Source organism: Apus apus, chromosome 13 (genome assembly GCF_020740795.1).
Source record: "Apus apus isolate bApuApu2 chromosome 13, bApuApu2.pri.cur, whole genome shotgun sequence".
NCBI lineage: Eukaryota > Metazoa > Chordata > Aves > Apodiformes > Apodidae > Apus > Apus apus.
Genome location: NC_067294.1, coordinates 1,574,699 through 1,588,647, shown reverse-complemented (window position 1 = coordinate 1,588,647; position 13,949 = coordinate 1,574,699). Strand labels below are relative to the sequence as shown.

Below are 13,949 nucleotides of genomic sequence, written 5' to 3'. Positions count from 1 at the left end.
TGGGAGATTCCTGGAGTCAAGGGCTTCGTGCTAAGGAGACGGAGCTGGGACAAAGCGAAACGCGTTCCTGGTGCGGGACCAGGGACCAGGTGGATGGTGGAGTTGTTAATTTAAAAAAAACTAAAAGAAAAGCACTATAATTAGTTATTGGTAATTAGGGAGCAAAGGGGATTAATTATTAAGGTCAGGGTGACTATTTTCATTTCACCCTTTTAATTAGAGATTAAAACCTAAAAGCTTCCACCCCTCAAACCTCAGAAGGGGCCCCTTGGGAGCTGTTTGAATGACCCAGCTCAGGACGGTTTGGCCCCACACCAGAAGCTGTGGTTGCCCCCAGATCCCTCTCCCATGGGCTACAGCCCCTCCTGCTCCCTGCTGGGGGAGAGTGGAAGGATAGAAAGAACTCTGGGAACTCCTCCAGTCTCAGCATGGCAGTGAAGTGGGACATGAGGTGTCCCTGCTGGGTTTTGTGCTTGCTTCTGATATTTACACACTTTTTTCCCCCCGAATAACCAAAATAAAATTAAGAGTCTTTCAATAATGGCTGTTGGTATAGATACAAAAATAACACAATTGGTATTTCAAAAACATCAGGCTGAAGTGGGTAGGAGATGGGAAAGTATTGCAGTCTTCATTTAATATCTTGTTTTCTTCTTCTTTTTTGTTTTTATTTTGGAAGCCTTGGATTGTTTGGGGTACATTTCAATTTGTATTCCAAAGATTATATTTGACCTTAGTTAGGCTTGCAGTGAGCAGTCTCCAGTCTCTCAAAACCAGATTAGAATGTAATAAAGGATAAGATATTTTTTTCTGTATTCTTGTTTGTGTAGTTCAATTTTATCCTAAAATAGAACTGTGAATTTTTGGTGGCAAACTTTGCCCTACACAGGAAATCAAGTTTGGGTCTGCTCTCACTCCTTCCAAAACCAGCAGAACTGCAGCACTTTTAGGGGCTGCAGAGCCATTGAAAAGGACCTGAAAGGGGTGTAGTATGAAATTATAGGTTACTGTCACTTGTACCTGGAGGGGGAAGTACCACAGCCATCAGCTGTGTGAAGAAGGTGGTGGTGGAGCCTTGGGGATGACTCCTGGGATGGCTCAGGGCAGGTGGCCCTTGCCCTCTGCTGCCCAGCATCCCTTCCCCTTAAGTCCTTGGAGCTGCATCTGTGCCCTAGGTTAGTTATGAATTTCTGTTGTGGAGGTTTTCTGTTTTTCATCTGGGTTGAGCCGAGGTGTTTAGAAAAAAAGCAGGAAATCCTGTTTATTGAAAGACTTTCATGTTCTTTCTCCCCACAGTGGAATCTGGTGTGTGACAACGACTGGAAGGGACCCCTGAGCACCTCCCTGTTCTTCGTGGGTGTCCTGATTGGATCTTTTGCCTCAGGGCAGCTCTCAGACAAGTAAAGTATATACACCAGAGCTGCTGGCTCTTTGTTTAATGCTGCTTTGCAAGCAATTAACATATGGGAAACTTCCTAAAAGTGGATTTCTGCAGCTATTGATGTGCCTTTGTTCTGTGGGTGTGGAGTAAATGTCCTGAAGTAGAACAGAAAGTTACAAAGGTTGTTAGTGAGTGTTAATCTTTACTGTTTATTTTTGCAGCAAAATCACTTCTGGAGCAAACTGGTTTTATGCCAGAAAACAGGTGTAGTAGATAAGTTTAATCTGGAAAAATCAGATCAAGGACATTCTTTTCTAATTACTTTGGACCATGTTCAGAGAGTTCCCTGAGGCTTGTTTTCCTTTTTTTGAAGTAAAATTTGAAACTCCCTTTTTACAAACACCCATAGTTTCTCTTCCTAATCATCAAATACAACATCTAAGTCCAATGACCTGTGTTTGTGGAAGCTGCAAAGCATGAATGCTGTTCAGCTGTACTTCAGAGAAGCTGTATTTCCAGCCCCAGAGGACATTGCCTTTCTTATTTCTCAGTACAAACATGAAAAATCCGAAGACACCACAAATTTTTGTGATGTTGACAGGTTGTGGGTTTTGGCCAGGCCATAGGCACTGACTCTTAGAACAATTTGATGGGTTTGGTTTAGTTTAATGTATTTTATTTTAATACTTCATCAGTAGAATTGCTAGAAGCCCTTAAATTGTTTTTGTGGTTTTTTGCCAAGTGGAATGAAGATTGCAGCATGGGATCACTTTCCTGATAGCAGCCTCTTAAACCTGAGTTCTGCCTCTTTCAGCAGCTTTCCTTCTTTTCCCTTCTTTAATATGCCAATATGTGTCAGGAACTCCATGCTCCATAGAGGAGGAGCACTTCATACTCTTGCATTTTAAATTATTTGCTCCTGATGATTTGTCTCCCTGCTCATCCTGTCCGTAGGAAAGGAGTAGTGTTCCAGCACATAATTATAGGCAACTGAGCTAGCAGCCCTTGGAAAATTTTCTCTTGGGCAGTGGATTTTTTTTATGTATTTAGAATAGTTGTGCCTGTGTCATATTTCCTGAACCTCTGCTTTTTGCAGAAGTCTTGCATCTCCCCAGGTATGCATACAAGTAATCTTATTTTTCTGTTCTTGAAGATTTCATTTATTCTGTTGTATAATCATTTATTTATTTATTTGTCTCTTACTTCTGTCCATGGAAGGTTTGGCAGGAAGAATGTGCTGTTTGCAACCCTGGCAATGCAGACTGGCTTCAGCTTTGTCCAGGTCTTTTCTACCAGCTGGGAGATGTTTTCAGTGTTCTTTGTGCTGGTTGGCATGGGACAAATCTCAAACTACGTGGCAGCATTTGTTCTTGGTAAGCAGGTCCTGCTGGGCACAGGTTGTGTTCTTGAGGCTCCTGCTTCTCCTGCTTCTTCTCAGGACTGGCTCAGAGCTGTTATGTTTTGCCAAGCAGCACTGGTAAGAGTTTGTCCTCACCACACATGGGTAACTCATGTTCTCCTTGGAAGTTTCCAGTTGATAGAGGTGCAATCTGAATTGGACAGGTCAGGAACCTAATTTTGGCATCTCTGAATTACCTTTTAAAGAAGCTGGTCTCTTGCCATAAGCTCAAGAGGACCCCGTGGAGATCAAGCTGAGGTTTAATGTTGTGAGTGTTTTGTTAGCATGCCAGGTGGTTTTAGCTCCTCAAGTAAAGAATGAGATTCCAAGAAAATAGAACTATAGAAGTTTTAGCTACTTAGAGCTACAGAACAACTTTTTAGCCTGTTCCTTTTCCTTTTGTATTTCCTGGGATCGATGCAGGATCCCTGCAGGAAGCAGCTCAGCCTCTACCATGGGATGGCAGAACATGCTGTACACTGGGGCTACCCCCTGTAGTGTGTTTCAAAGCCAGTCATTAGAGGTATTTTTGGAAAGTCATTGAGTTGCTTTTAAGTTTAAATACTAACCTTCAGTCTCTTGTTTTGAACAGGCACAGAAATCCTTGGCAAATCCATCCGTGTGCTGTTCTGCACCCTGGGAGTCTGCATATTCTATGCCTTGGGCTACATGTTGCTGCCACTCTTTGCTTACTTCATCAGGGACTGGCGGATGCTGCTGCTGGCACTCACCCTGCCTGGGCTGCTCTGCATCCCTCTCTGGTGGTGAGTAGAGCTTCTGGAAGGCTTTAGAAGGTCCTGTCTGCAGGGTTTTAAGGTTCAGGCTCCAGCCTGTACTGAAATTCAGGAATGGGCAGGTGAAGGATGGATCTTGTGTTCTTTACTCTTTCCGGGTGTTTAGCTGCGTGTCCATAGTTTGGGGAGGATCTGCTTGAATGGCATTTTCACAGAACTCACCTTGGTTCCTAAAGATCTTAAAGATCACCAAGTCCAGCCATCAACCTAACACTGACAAGTTCTTAACTAAACCATATCCCTATGTACTACATCTGTACGACTCTTAAACCCCTCCAGGGATGGTCACTCCACCACTGCCCTGGGCAACCTGTTCCAATGCCTGGTAACCCTTTCAGGGAAGAAATTGTGCTTAACATCCAATCCAAACCTCCCCTGGAGCAACTTGAGGCCATTTCCTCATGTCCTATCACTTGTAACCTCATTGAACCACTCCATCCCCACCTCTTTACAAGCTGTATAGGTTGTAAAGACAAACCTGTAGTTTCTATAAAATTGAGTGATGCACATGAGTAAACTTCCTTCTGCACCAACTGAAATCCATGAGCCTTTAAGAGTAGACCTGAACTAGGGGCAGAAGGAGAAACCAGTTGTTTTGGGAAGCTGGGCAGTGCTGGGGTGACATAAATATGACAAGCTACAAAACGGTACTTGCACTTCTGTGAGATTGCTGTGTTTTCTTCCATAGTTAATGAAATAAGTACTTTTAGGTGGCATGTAAAGTTTAACTAGTCCACATGGTGGTGGTGTTTCTCCACTTACACAAGAGTTGGTTTGTTATTCCTTCCAGTTCTTTCCTTACAAAGCTCAGTGACTCAGGGGTTTTCTGCTTTCTGACTTGGCTTTATATGACCGTTTTTAGAGTTATTAAATATACATGTGTTATTCTCTGAGGCTGTGCCTCTTAATTTACAGCGTGCAGCTTGTGTATTCATATCTGAATTTCTTTAATTAAACTGTTTTCCCATACTTTGAAGGCTTTGGTTGCTCTATTTTTCTGAGTCATTGCTTATTTCCTTAGCATTTCTAAAATCAACAAATGCGTTTTAGTCTGTTCTTGTTCAGCATGCTAGTCTGCTCTTGTAAATCTGATTTCTGTTGTCATTGCTCTAATGTCTGCAAGATGTGGCACGTTTTGAGCTCTCTCTGCCTGGAACAATGAGTGTTGGTGCCTGCAGCAGGGCTTTCTGTGGACTTTGTTACTCTGAACCCCTTTTGCAGGGTCATTCCGGAATCTCCACGGTGGCTGATCTCCCAGGGGAGATTTCAGGAGGCTGAAGACATCATCCGAAAGGCTGCAAAAACCAATGGCATCACAGCCCCAGATGTCATACTTGACCCCAGTGAGGTAAGATTCCTGCAGCAGCCCAGTTGTTTGCTGGACCTGTTAATGACCACGTGAAGGGGTTAATTTCCAGCCATATGAATGGAGTTGTCTCTGCAGTGGATTGTGTACTTCTCAAGTGTGTAAAGAGCCATTCTTTTCCTGAAAAGCAGAATACCCTTTCTCTCTTCAATAAGATCTGCAAAGCCCTTTGCTGTTCATTCCCATGGGAATTTTGATCCAGTTTACAGCCACCTTTTTCCTTTTAAACTCTAGGCTTTGGACGAAGGTGATAAATTAGAGGTTCCTCTTGCTTTATGATCTGAATACTTGTGCTGAACAGACTTTGTGCTTGTGCAGTCTAATACTGTTCTATGGAAGTCATAACACAGGACTCATCCTGGTCAGTGGCAGTGAAAATGTCATTCCAGTTCAATTCCATATTCAACTTCCACTTTCTACTCCATGTTAAGGAAAGTAAAACTTGAGCTCCTTTCAGGTGGAGAAACTAAGCAGTAGCTTTTCTTACCCATCCATTTCTTCTAACATGTTCATGTTTCCTGTAGGTATTTCCCATGTGTCTGAGCTGTTGGTGACCTTCAGATGTAGAGGCAGGTCCACATTCACTCGGACATGACCTCTAAAAGTCAGACAGACAAACTGTTAGCATAATCCAGGAGAATGGGCACCTCCTGAGGCAGATTTGTGGAGTCTGCCTGGACAGTTGCCCAGTTGTGTTCTGGTTAACAGTTGACATGACCTTGTCATTTTTGTGACGATCCCTTGTATACTCACTTGCTTTACAAGGCCTCTGCACCAGGCTAAGGAACATGGTTTGCCATTAAACTGGAGTGTGGGATTGAAACAGCATCACTTGACTTCAGGGTAGCTGAGGTGAAACAAAACCTGTTTGCCAAGACTTATTTGTAGGTAGTACAACATCCTGGTCTTGCTGGAACCAAGTGAGAATGCCAGAAAAGCCCAGGCCTTCTTATGATAGTTTTTCCCTGGATTTTCATTAGAACATGCTTGGGGTTTTTTGTTTTGTGGCCTTTTTTTTGTTTTTTCCTCCTTCCTTCCTTCTCATGCTGTAGGCGTGAAAACTCACGCATTGCCAGCGCTGCAGCAGAACAGAAATAGGCTCTTGACTCCAGCCTCTGCCTAAAGTCACTGTCCCTGGAGTCCTCCATCCTCCCATTCTTAGAAATATTGATCTAATTGCCAGCTCAGAGTGGGGCTGGGTTGCCAAGCAGCAGAAGGCAGGGGCAGGAGAGGGATGTTGCCCCAGAGAACACTGGACAAGGGGAAATGCCGACTTCTGCAGCAGGGTGGGCTGCATTGCGTGGTGCTTCTTTACAGGTAAAACATTGCTAATCTGTGTTTCTGAAAGCTGACGTGCATTCTGACACTGAAAGGGAAAGGAGCTGGCTGAACAGGCACTGTTTAAATGCAGAACTCCTGTTCATCTTTTTACTTTCTAGGGTGAAAGTTGTGCTGTGACCAAAGTATGTACTGTTCTTCATCAGTGGTCTGTTTGTGCTGCTCCTGGAGCTGCTTTCTGGAGAGCTGCAGCCTCTCTCGAGTTTTCAGGAAGCATGTTTATGCTGCAGAGGGGTTCTCAGAAATCCAGCTGGCCCTTAGCCCTCCAGCAGTTGGAGCATGAGTTCTGGGTGAACCCGAGCTCATGTTTGGAGCATTCTTGAACTCGTGCAGCAGAGGTTTCAAAAGCAGTTAGGATCCAGCAGGTGATCCAGCTGCAGAACACAGATAATTCAGTTGGTGGAATTATCCCATGTAAAGGGGATAGAAATGTTTGGATGATGAGTTTAATTTCAAATCATCATTGCACCCTCCCTGCCCCTCTCATCACTTCTTGTTCCAGCCTGTTCTGCTAAGGATTATGTTGTCTGCTTATCCAGCTCCTAAAAGGCAGGGTCCTTTTTTCTTACCAACACTGAATCTCTGAATGTTGCTGTTCCTGGGTTTGTTTTTCAGTTTGTTTGGTTTTTCTCCTTCTTTTTTTTTTTCCCCCTCTTTTTTTTTTTTCTTTTCTTTTTTTGTTTCCTGCTTGCTGCTTTCTTGGCAACACATAGTGGCAAAACTGGCGAGTAGTTAGGAAAGATCATGTGATTTATGAGAAAGGGCTAGGCTGTGAAGCTGGCTGCAGCCTGTGTGGTGGGAGCTGGTTCAGGCAGAAGCTATCAAATGTGAAGACATTCGGATTTAAGAAAGCAAACACTCTGAAGTTTGGTGTGCACCAGCATCACACCATCATTTTATCCTTCGGGCCTTCAGAACAAAATATCCCTTAGAAAGAGTTTTCACCTGGCTGCAGAAGTTACACGTTCTCAGTAGCTTGGATACAGTTCACAGGACATTGAGAAAAGAATGTATTTTTTGAGTTTAGGGGCAAGAGTGAAAGGCTCCAAGTCAGGGTCCAGCAACTAGCCTGCCAAAAGAATCATCACTAACTGAATTTGGGAGACAGTTCAAAGTTAAACTAATGGTTGGTTTTGTCTCTTTATTGATCAGTTGCATCCTGCAATAGGTCCAAATCATCCAAATACTTCTGCTGACCAGTCTGATGCTTTAGTGAAAAAAGTGTTGTAATTCGAACTAGTACAGAGTAGAAGATGATGTATTAGACCAGAAGGAGTTCAGAAGTTTTAAGTATCAGGTGATTGCACTATTTTTAAGCTACAATCATTGTTTACTTTTATCTGATAATCCTTTGCATGCACTGTGGAGTGCACAGTGCCAACAAAAGTCATTCAGTCTTTAAGCTTATTAAAATTTAATTTGACGTTCTCAGGTCACACTGACCTAAAAACTCAAGGAAGGAAGTGATCTTTTTATACAGTTGATTGTGCTTGCACAAAATAGAGGTCTGTCAGGCAAGAGTGATTCTTCTGGTTGTGGAAAGAGAAGTCTTCACTTAAGTATTGTGAGGTGTCTTGGCAGCTTACAGTTCAAGAAGAGTGAAAATGTTATAGTATGACTTTTTTTCATGTTAGGATTTTCAGCTGTTAAGGCGGATGCTTGTTTCCTTCTGTGTTAGATTTCAAATTGCTGATAGACTCTCAGATTCAGTTAGTTGTAAAATGTCTTAACAGAAAAAAGAATCTTGCTAATGTTCTTACTGTGAGACTGGTAAAAAACGAAACATTAAATTGATGACTAAATAGCCTGGGATGTATCCTGAAAACATACCACTTCTTTGTGATAACAAAAACATGTCTAGAAAACTGTGATTCTGTAGCAATATAGTGTTGCTTTATCAGTTGACAGTTTCCATCAGTGGAACTTGTCCTGTTTAATCACTTTTGTCACATACTGAATAATCTCCCCCGTGTTACTCCTTGCTAGTGATCTGAACTAAAGTCCTGAATTAAAAAATAAGTATTTTCTTTACAGTCTTGGTGAGCACAACACTTGTTTACGTGCTTCATGGATTAATGTCCTTGCATTGTTTATGTGGAAGTGGTTTTATTTTGAGGAGCTAGAAAGCGTTCTGGGGAAAGGAGAAGTGTGTTGTCTGTTTTATTGTGTTCTTAGAAGATGATCTGAAAACACCTAAGTAAGATGGGGACTCCTGAGCTCATTAACCAGTTTGTCTCAGTTTAAATACATTACTGTTAGGTCCAGCATGAGGACTATTTGCTTAATCTGTTCTGTTGCAGTTTAATATTGTTGTTTCCTGCCTTGTCTGCAGTGGACGTAGAGGACAGTTTATAACTTTTTGCTGGTCTTTAAGACCATTCTCGGTCTTTTAAGACACCCTCAGTCTCCTGGCTCTTAGGCTCAATAAACCCTCTCACATACATAGCACATTTTTTAAATGTCTCTTCATCCTTGTTGCTCTCTTCTCCTCCTGGGGAGGGACTTTGTACGAGGGCTTGCAGTGAGAGGACTGGGGGGTAATGGATCAGGACTGGAAGAGGGGATATTTAGGTTGGACGTGAGGAGCAAATTCTTTAGTGTGAGGGTGGTGAGACCCTGGCCCAGGCTGCCCAGAGAAACTGTGGCTGCCCCATCCCTGGCAGTGTTGAAGGGCAGGTTGGATGGGGCTTGGAGCAACCTGGGCTGGTGGGAGGTGTCCCTGCCCATGCAGGGGCTGGGGACTGGATGGTCTTTAAGGTCCCTTCCAACTCAAACCAGTTTGTAATTCTGTGATTCTATTCTGAGTGCAGTTGATGTGTGTGATCCTCAAGGTGCACTGCTCAAAATGACAAAACTCTGCCAGTAGTGCCATACAAATTGTGAATTAATGCCGTGGCTTTATAGTTCAAGTAGAAAAGTAACAATAATGTTTTATCAAGTAGTAGGCAGATAAAATTATTTCTTATTTCAGCCTAAATTTTAAGTGACTTGAAATTAGGAAGGAGCAACTACTTTCCCAGGTAGATGGCTCTTACAGCTAATACGTGTTTGGTTAAAAGTGAGATGCCTGTTTCAGCTGTGCAACATATCAAAATATGGATGTATAAGTTGGGGGGAACCTATTTTCACAATCATTCTGGTTTCAGAAAGTTTATGTCCCCATGGTTTTGTTTGTTTCCAGCTGCAAGATTTGGATTCCCAGAAGCAACAGACATACACCATTTTGGATCTCATGAGAACCCGAAATATCCTCACGATCACCATTATGTCAGTGCTGCTTTGGTAAGCAGGTGTTGTTCAGGGGCAGCTGAGCACAAAAGCAGCAGAAGAGTTAAAAGCTGCTCTTTGAACACTAAGGTATTCTGAAGAGATATAACAAAACCAGCCCAAAACCCAGCGACCTGCTGGCTGAAGCAACAAGGTGCTGGTTATTGTGTAGGTTCTTCCTTTTCAGTAACAGTCCAGAGCCACATCTAGATGGATATTCCTTTGTGAGGCAGCAAGGCATATCCTGAGCTGAGCAAGAACCAGACCAGCTGGCAGTGATGCGTGGGAATCCTGCCTGGTGTTGGGCCTTGGGGAACCCTCATCTGACTGTAATAAAGACTTTTAAGAGGAGTGAGTCATGCCCTGTCTCACAGTCAGAGAATTTTTGCCCAGGGTCTGAACACAGCAGTGCCTGACTTGTAGGGAGAATCTTCCTTCCTTTTCTTATGGTCTCTTAAAGTGATAAAGCTACCTTTGAAATTCTAGTCTGAGATTTACCTGGACTTTCCTGATCACTGCTCCATTTACCTGCCATCTTCATCTGGTTTACAGTAGCTGAAGCCACACTTTGTACTCAATTTGATTAAACAGTTGTAATTTTCTTTTACTGGAAATCTCAACAAAGCTGTAATAACTCAGGAGAAGGAGAACAGGGTAACTTGTAGCCTGCCAGAGCCTATATAAGTAGGGTTTAATTATTGCTTGTACCTGCACTGTCCTAACCAAGAAAGTCCCTCAGGTGCTATAGAGTTAACTAAATCTGTTTGCTGCTGTGGTGGACAATGTTCCTCTGCTTTAGTGAGGCACAGCCTTGGGAGTTCAGTCCACTGACCTGCCAGTGTACACCAGCTGATGTGGCTTTTTGGGTCAAAGGATGGCTCAGCTAATATTTAAGCCAGATTCCCTTGCCCAACACTAGCACAGCACTACAAACACACTGAGAAAGGAACTTGATCAGAAAACAGCTCAAAAAAAGAAAAGTAATGCTGGTTCTTTGCAGAATTGTCAGTACGGCTGCCATATATACTGTTGTCTTACCTCCAACTGCTGACTCTCACCTTGAACTGGAAGTGAGGTAGAGAATTGAGACTGTCCTGCTTCCAACCTGCATGGAGTCCAGCAGCAGTGAGTTCCTAGGCACGGCTGATTGTGTGTGTTAGGTTGTAGAGATCAAATGCAAAACCTGTTTGGACAGAGTGACGTGGCCAAATGTGACCAATCCCATTGCCACACGATAAATTAAGTTTTAGAGAGGCAGGAAGAGTCAAACGTGTGCAGCTGACCTTACACCATCTTGCCTCCTCTTGCAGAACAGTATTCTGTTGATTTGGGCAATTTTCCCACTATTTTTACCTTCCATGTCAGTTGCCTGACCACTTTTTAATTCATTTCTCAAAATATAAAGCATCCTGTGCTGACTCACAGCAATATTTTCCAACCCATAGTATCCTAATGGAATCTTCTGTGTTATGAGTTGAAAGAACTAATCAAAGCAGCTCTGTGCAAGAGGGTGGCTGCAGACAGCAGTGTATGACCTTTACATAGCACTGAGTCTTGTTACTTTTGAGTAAGTCACAGGTCTCTGAACTAATCCCTTTGCTGGGTTTGCATTAGGCAGGAGGAAGTTTGGCCTCTCATCACCCTGGGCTGTGTAAATGGCCCTGAATTTTTCCTGGGGATATATAACTGTGTCAGGGTTTGCCCATGGGATTAGCTGAGGTAAACTGCTCCTGACAGTGAGTCCCAGCAAGCACAGTTTGTGTGCACACAAAAATAACTCCTCAGAGCCCAGGGCTGGGCATGTTGCTCAGCACGTGGAAAACACAGAACCACTTTGGAGAGGCATAGCTTCAGCTGGCAGGGCATACATAGCAACAGGGGATTACCCTCAGCTCCACGACTCCATAGCTGCCCAGGTACACTGGGTAAATTATTTTAAGCAAATGGCCCTTGAAGGCTCTTCCAATGGGAAGTCAGGGGAAGGAAGAGCCAGTCTTTGGTCTGTGATCCACTTCATGCTGCACAGTCATTTTGCTCCAGTTGTGTCATGACACAGATGCTGAAAGAGGTGAGGTGCTGAGTGCTCTGTGCCTCACCTGGGCACATCTTGCCCCAGTGCCTGTTATTCCCTCATTTGCCACGTGTTACTTGTTGGTAGAACATCACCCTCTCTTCCCAGCATCTCCCGAGACAGGGCAGGATTTGTTTCCAAGGCCAGTGGTGTGTTTCTGTGGATCACGTGGAGGCCAGCTCTCATCTGGCACAGTTGAGATGGCAATATTCCAGCCACCCTGCTCTGCCCTGCCACACTGACCAGCCCAGGCACCCAGCCAGGCAAAAATGACTTGGATCCTGCCCAGCCAGCTTGGGGCATGGCAGAGAAACCCCCAGATTGTTTGGGTCTGCTGGGATGCCTTCCTGACTCTATATGCAAAGTTTGGAGGGTAATGACCCAGAAACAATGTTCCACGCAGATGTCCCTGGTAAATGTAATGAAAAGCTACCGTAGGCCTCAGCAGCAGCAGAAAAATGCAGTAATCCAAACTGTCAGGCTAAGGCTGTAACCACCAGTGATAGGAGCTGCTGTGTCACTGTTTTGAGAGTGATTCTCGTGTATCTCCCGCGGGTGACGTGAAATAGGGGGCAGGTGTGCCTGGTAGTCAGCCCCTCTCCATCAGCATGACTAGCAGGGACAAATGAGATGTCTCAGAGTAACAAATACCCAGAGCTTCCCTGCAAGGTCTGAGTGAGAGCAGGATGGACAGTTGCAAAGTCATGCAGTTCAGTACCACCTCTGTAGCTGCAGGACCATCCAGCACTGGTGGGCTCCTGGCAGGTGCCTCGGCAAGGCTGGCAGCAGCCCTGGGGTTACCTCAGTGTGTTAATGCTCCACGGGACATTTTATTACTTGAATGCAAGAGCAACTTGAAAGATAGAAACCATCAGCAGTGTTTAATTGCTCTCTTGCTGTTCCTGAAGCCAGCACTCCAGGTGCTTCAGAGGGGAATGAACGTGGCAGGTGCTGAACTTCCCTTACACAGCGATTCCTGTGCTTAGCAGAGAGGTAGAAGCGGCTCGTGGCAACCTCAGGAAGAGGAGGAACTTGATCCTGTTGTTCTGCTGCTTTCAGGATGATAATATCCGTCGGTTATTTTGGGCTTTCTCTGGACACACCAAACCTGCACGGGGATGTCTACGTGAACTGCTTCCTCTCGGCAGTGACGGAGGTTCCAGCCTACATCATCTCCTGGCTGCTGCTGCGCAACCTGCCCCGACGGTACTCGATGGCTGCCGCCTTGTTCTTGGGAGGCTGTGTCCTTCTCTTCATTCAGCTGGTGCCTTCACGTATGCAACCGTTAGTTGGTCTCTGTATGACAGGGGAGGTGCAGCATCAAGCACTGGGCAGGTCTGGAGGACAAGTGTCCTGAGGAGATTCTGGATAGGCACTCATTTCCACTCTTCGCCCCTCTTCCTTGGTTCTCGGTGCACAGGGAACACACAAAACATGGCAATTCAGATAAATTTTCAAGGTGGGTCATTGGCTTTGTGATCTGTTGGGATCAAGTCAAGTTTTGCCTTTAATGTGCATCCCTGGCAAGGTACCCTGGTAAAGTCCAAGTGTCAAACTAGGACTAGATCAACCAGATTGTGTCCAACACTGTGTCCAGTTCTGGAGCCACCAACATAAGAAGGACATGGAGCTCCTGTCCTACAGGAAAGCTGAGGAGGGACTTTGGACAAGGGCTTTAAGTGAAAGGATAAGGGATAATGGATCAAAACTGGAAGAGGGGAGATTTGGGTTGGACATTAGGGAGAAACTCTTTAGTGTGAGGGTGGTGAGACACTGGCCCAGGTTGCCCAGAGAAGCTGTGGCTTCGCTGGAAGTGTTCCAGCGCAGGTTGGATGGGGCTTTGAGCAACCTGGGCTGGTGGGAGGTGTCCCTGCCCATGCAGGGAGGTGGGACTGGACAAGCTCTAAGGTCCCTTCCCACCCAAACCATTCTATAGTCATTGGGTAAGTGGAGGTTACCAAGAGGCTGCAGAACCTACTTCCCCCACAGCTGTCTCTGACTGTCTCAAGGGCTTGTTTAAGCAGTTATATTCAAGAGAGACATTGTGGGAACATTTTTTAAAAGCAAAGATGCTTGTACCACGTTAGTGTTGGTACCCAAAATAACGTTTGGCAAGTGGAAAGAGGGATAAAATAACATTTATTGGAAGCCAAACCACATGTAACTTTAGGCCAGTTGGGTTGAGAGGGTTATGGACCCTTACTGGTAAAGATGTCTGATATGATGGGGGGGTCTTCTTGCTTAGCACTTGTTTACATATTGGAGGATAAACAAAAGAGAATGCACAAGAAGTGTGTTGCTAATTTGATCCAGGTAATATGTGTCCTTTGAGT

General features: G+C 44.5%; 1 protein-coding gene across 1 annotated transcript in view; it reads left to right on the top strand.

The window, feature by feature from the left end:
• The window catches only part of LOC127389920 (solute carrier family 22 member 5-like), a 28,065-nt gene that overhangs the window by 8,358 nt on the left and 5,758 nt on the right, over positions 1-13,949 (top strand). The window contains exons 2-7 of the mRNA XM_051630934.1: positions 1,297-1,400; positions 2,600-2,754; positions 3,373-3,544; positions 4,796-4,922; positions 9,460-9,560; positions 12,676-12,890. Coding sequence (XP_051486894.1) covers positions 1,297-1,400; positions 2,600-2,754; positions 3,373-3,544; positions 4,796-4,922; positions 9,460-9,560; positions 12,676-12,890 — 874 coding nt within the window. The remainder of the gene's footprint in view (positions 1-1,296; positions 1,401-2,599; positions 2,755-3,372; positions 3,545-4,795; positions 4,923-9,459; positions 9,561-12,675; positions 12,891-13,949) is intronic.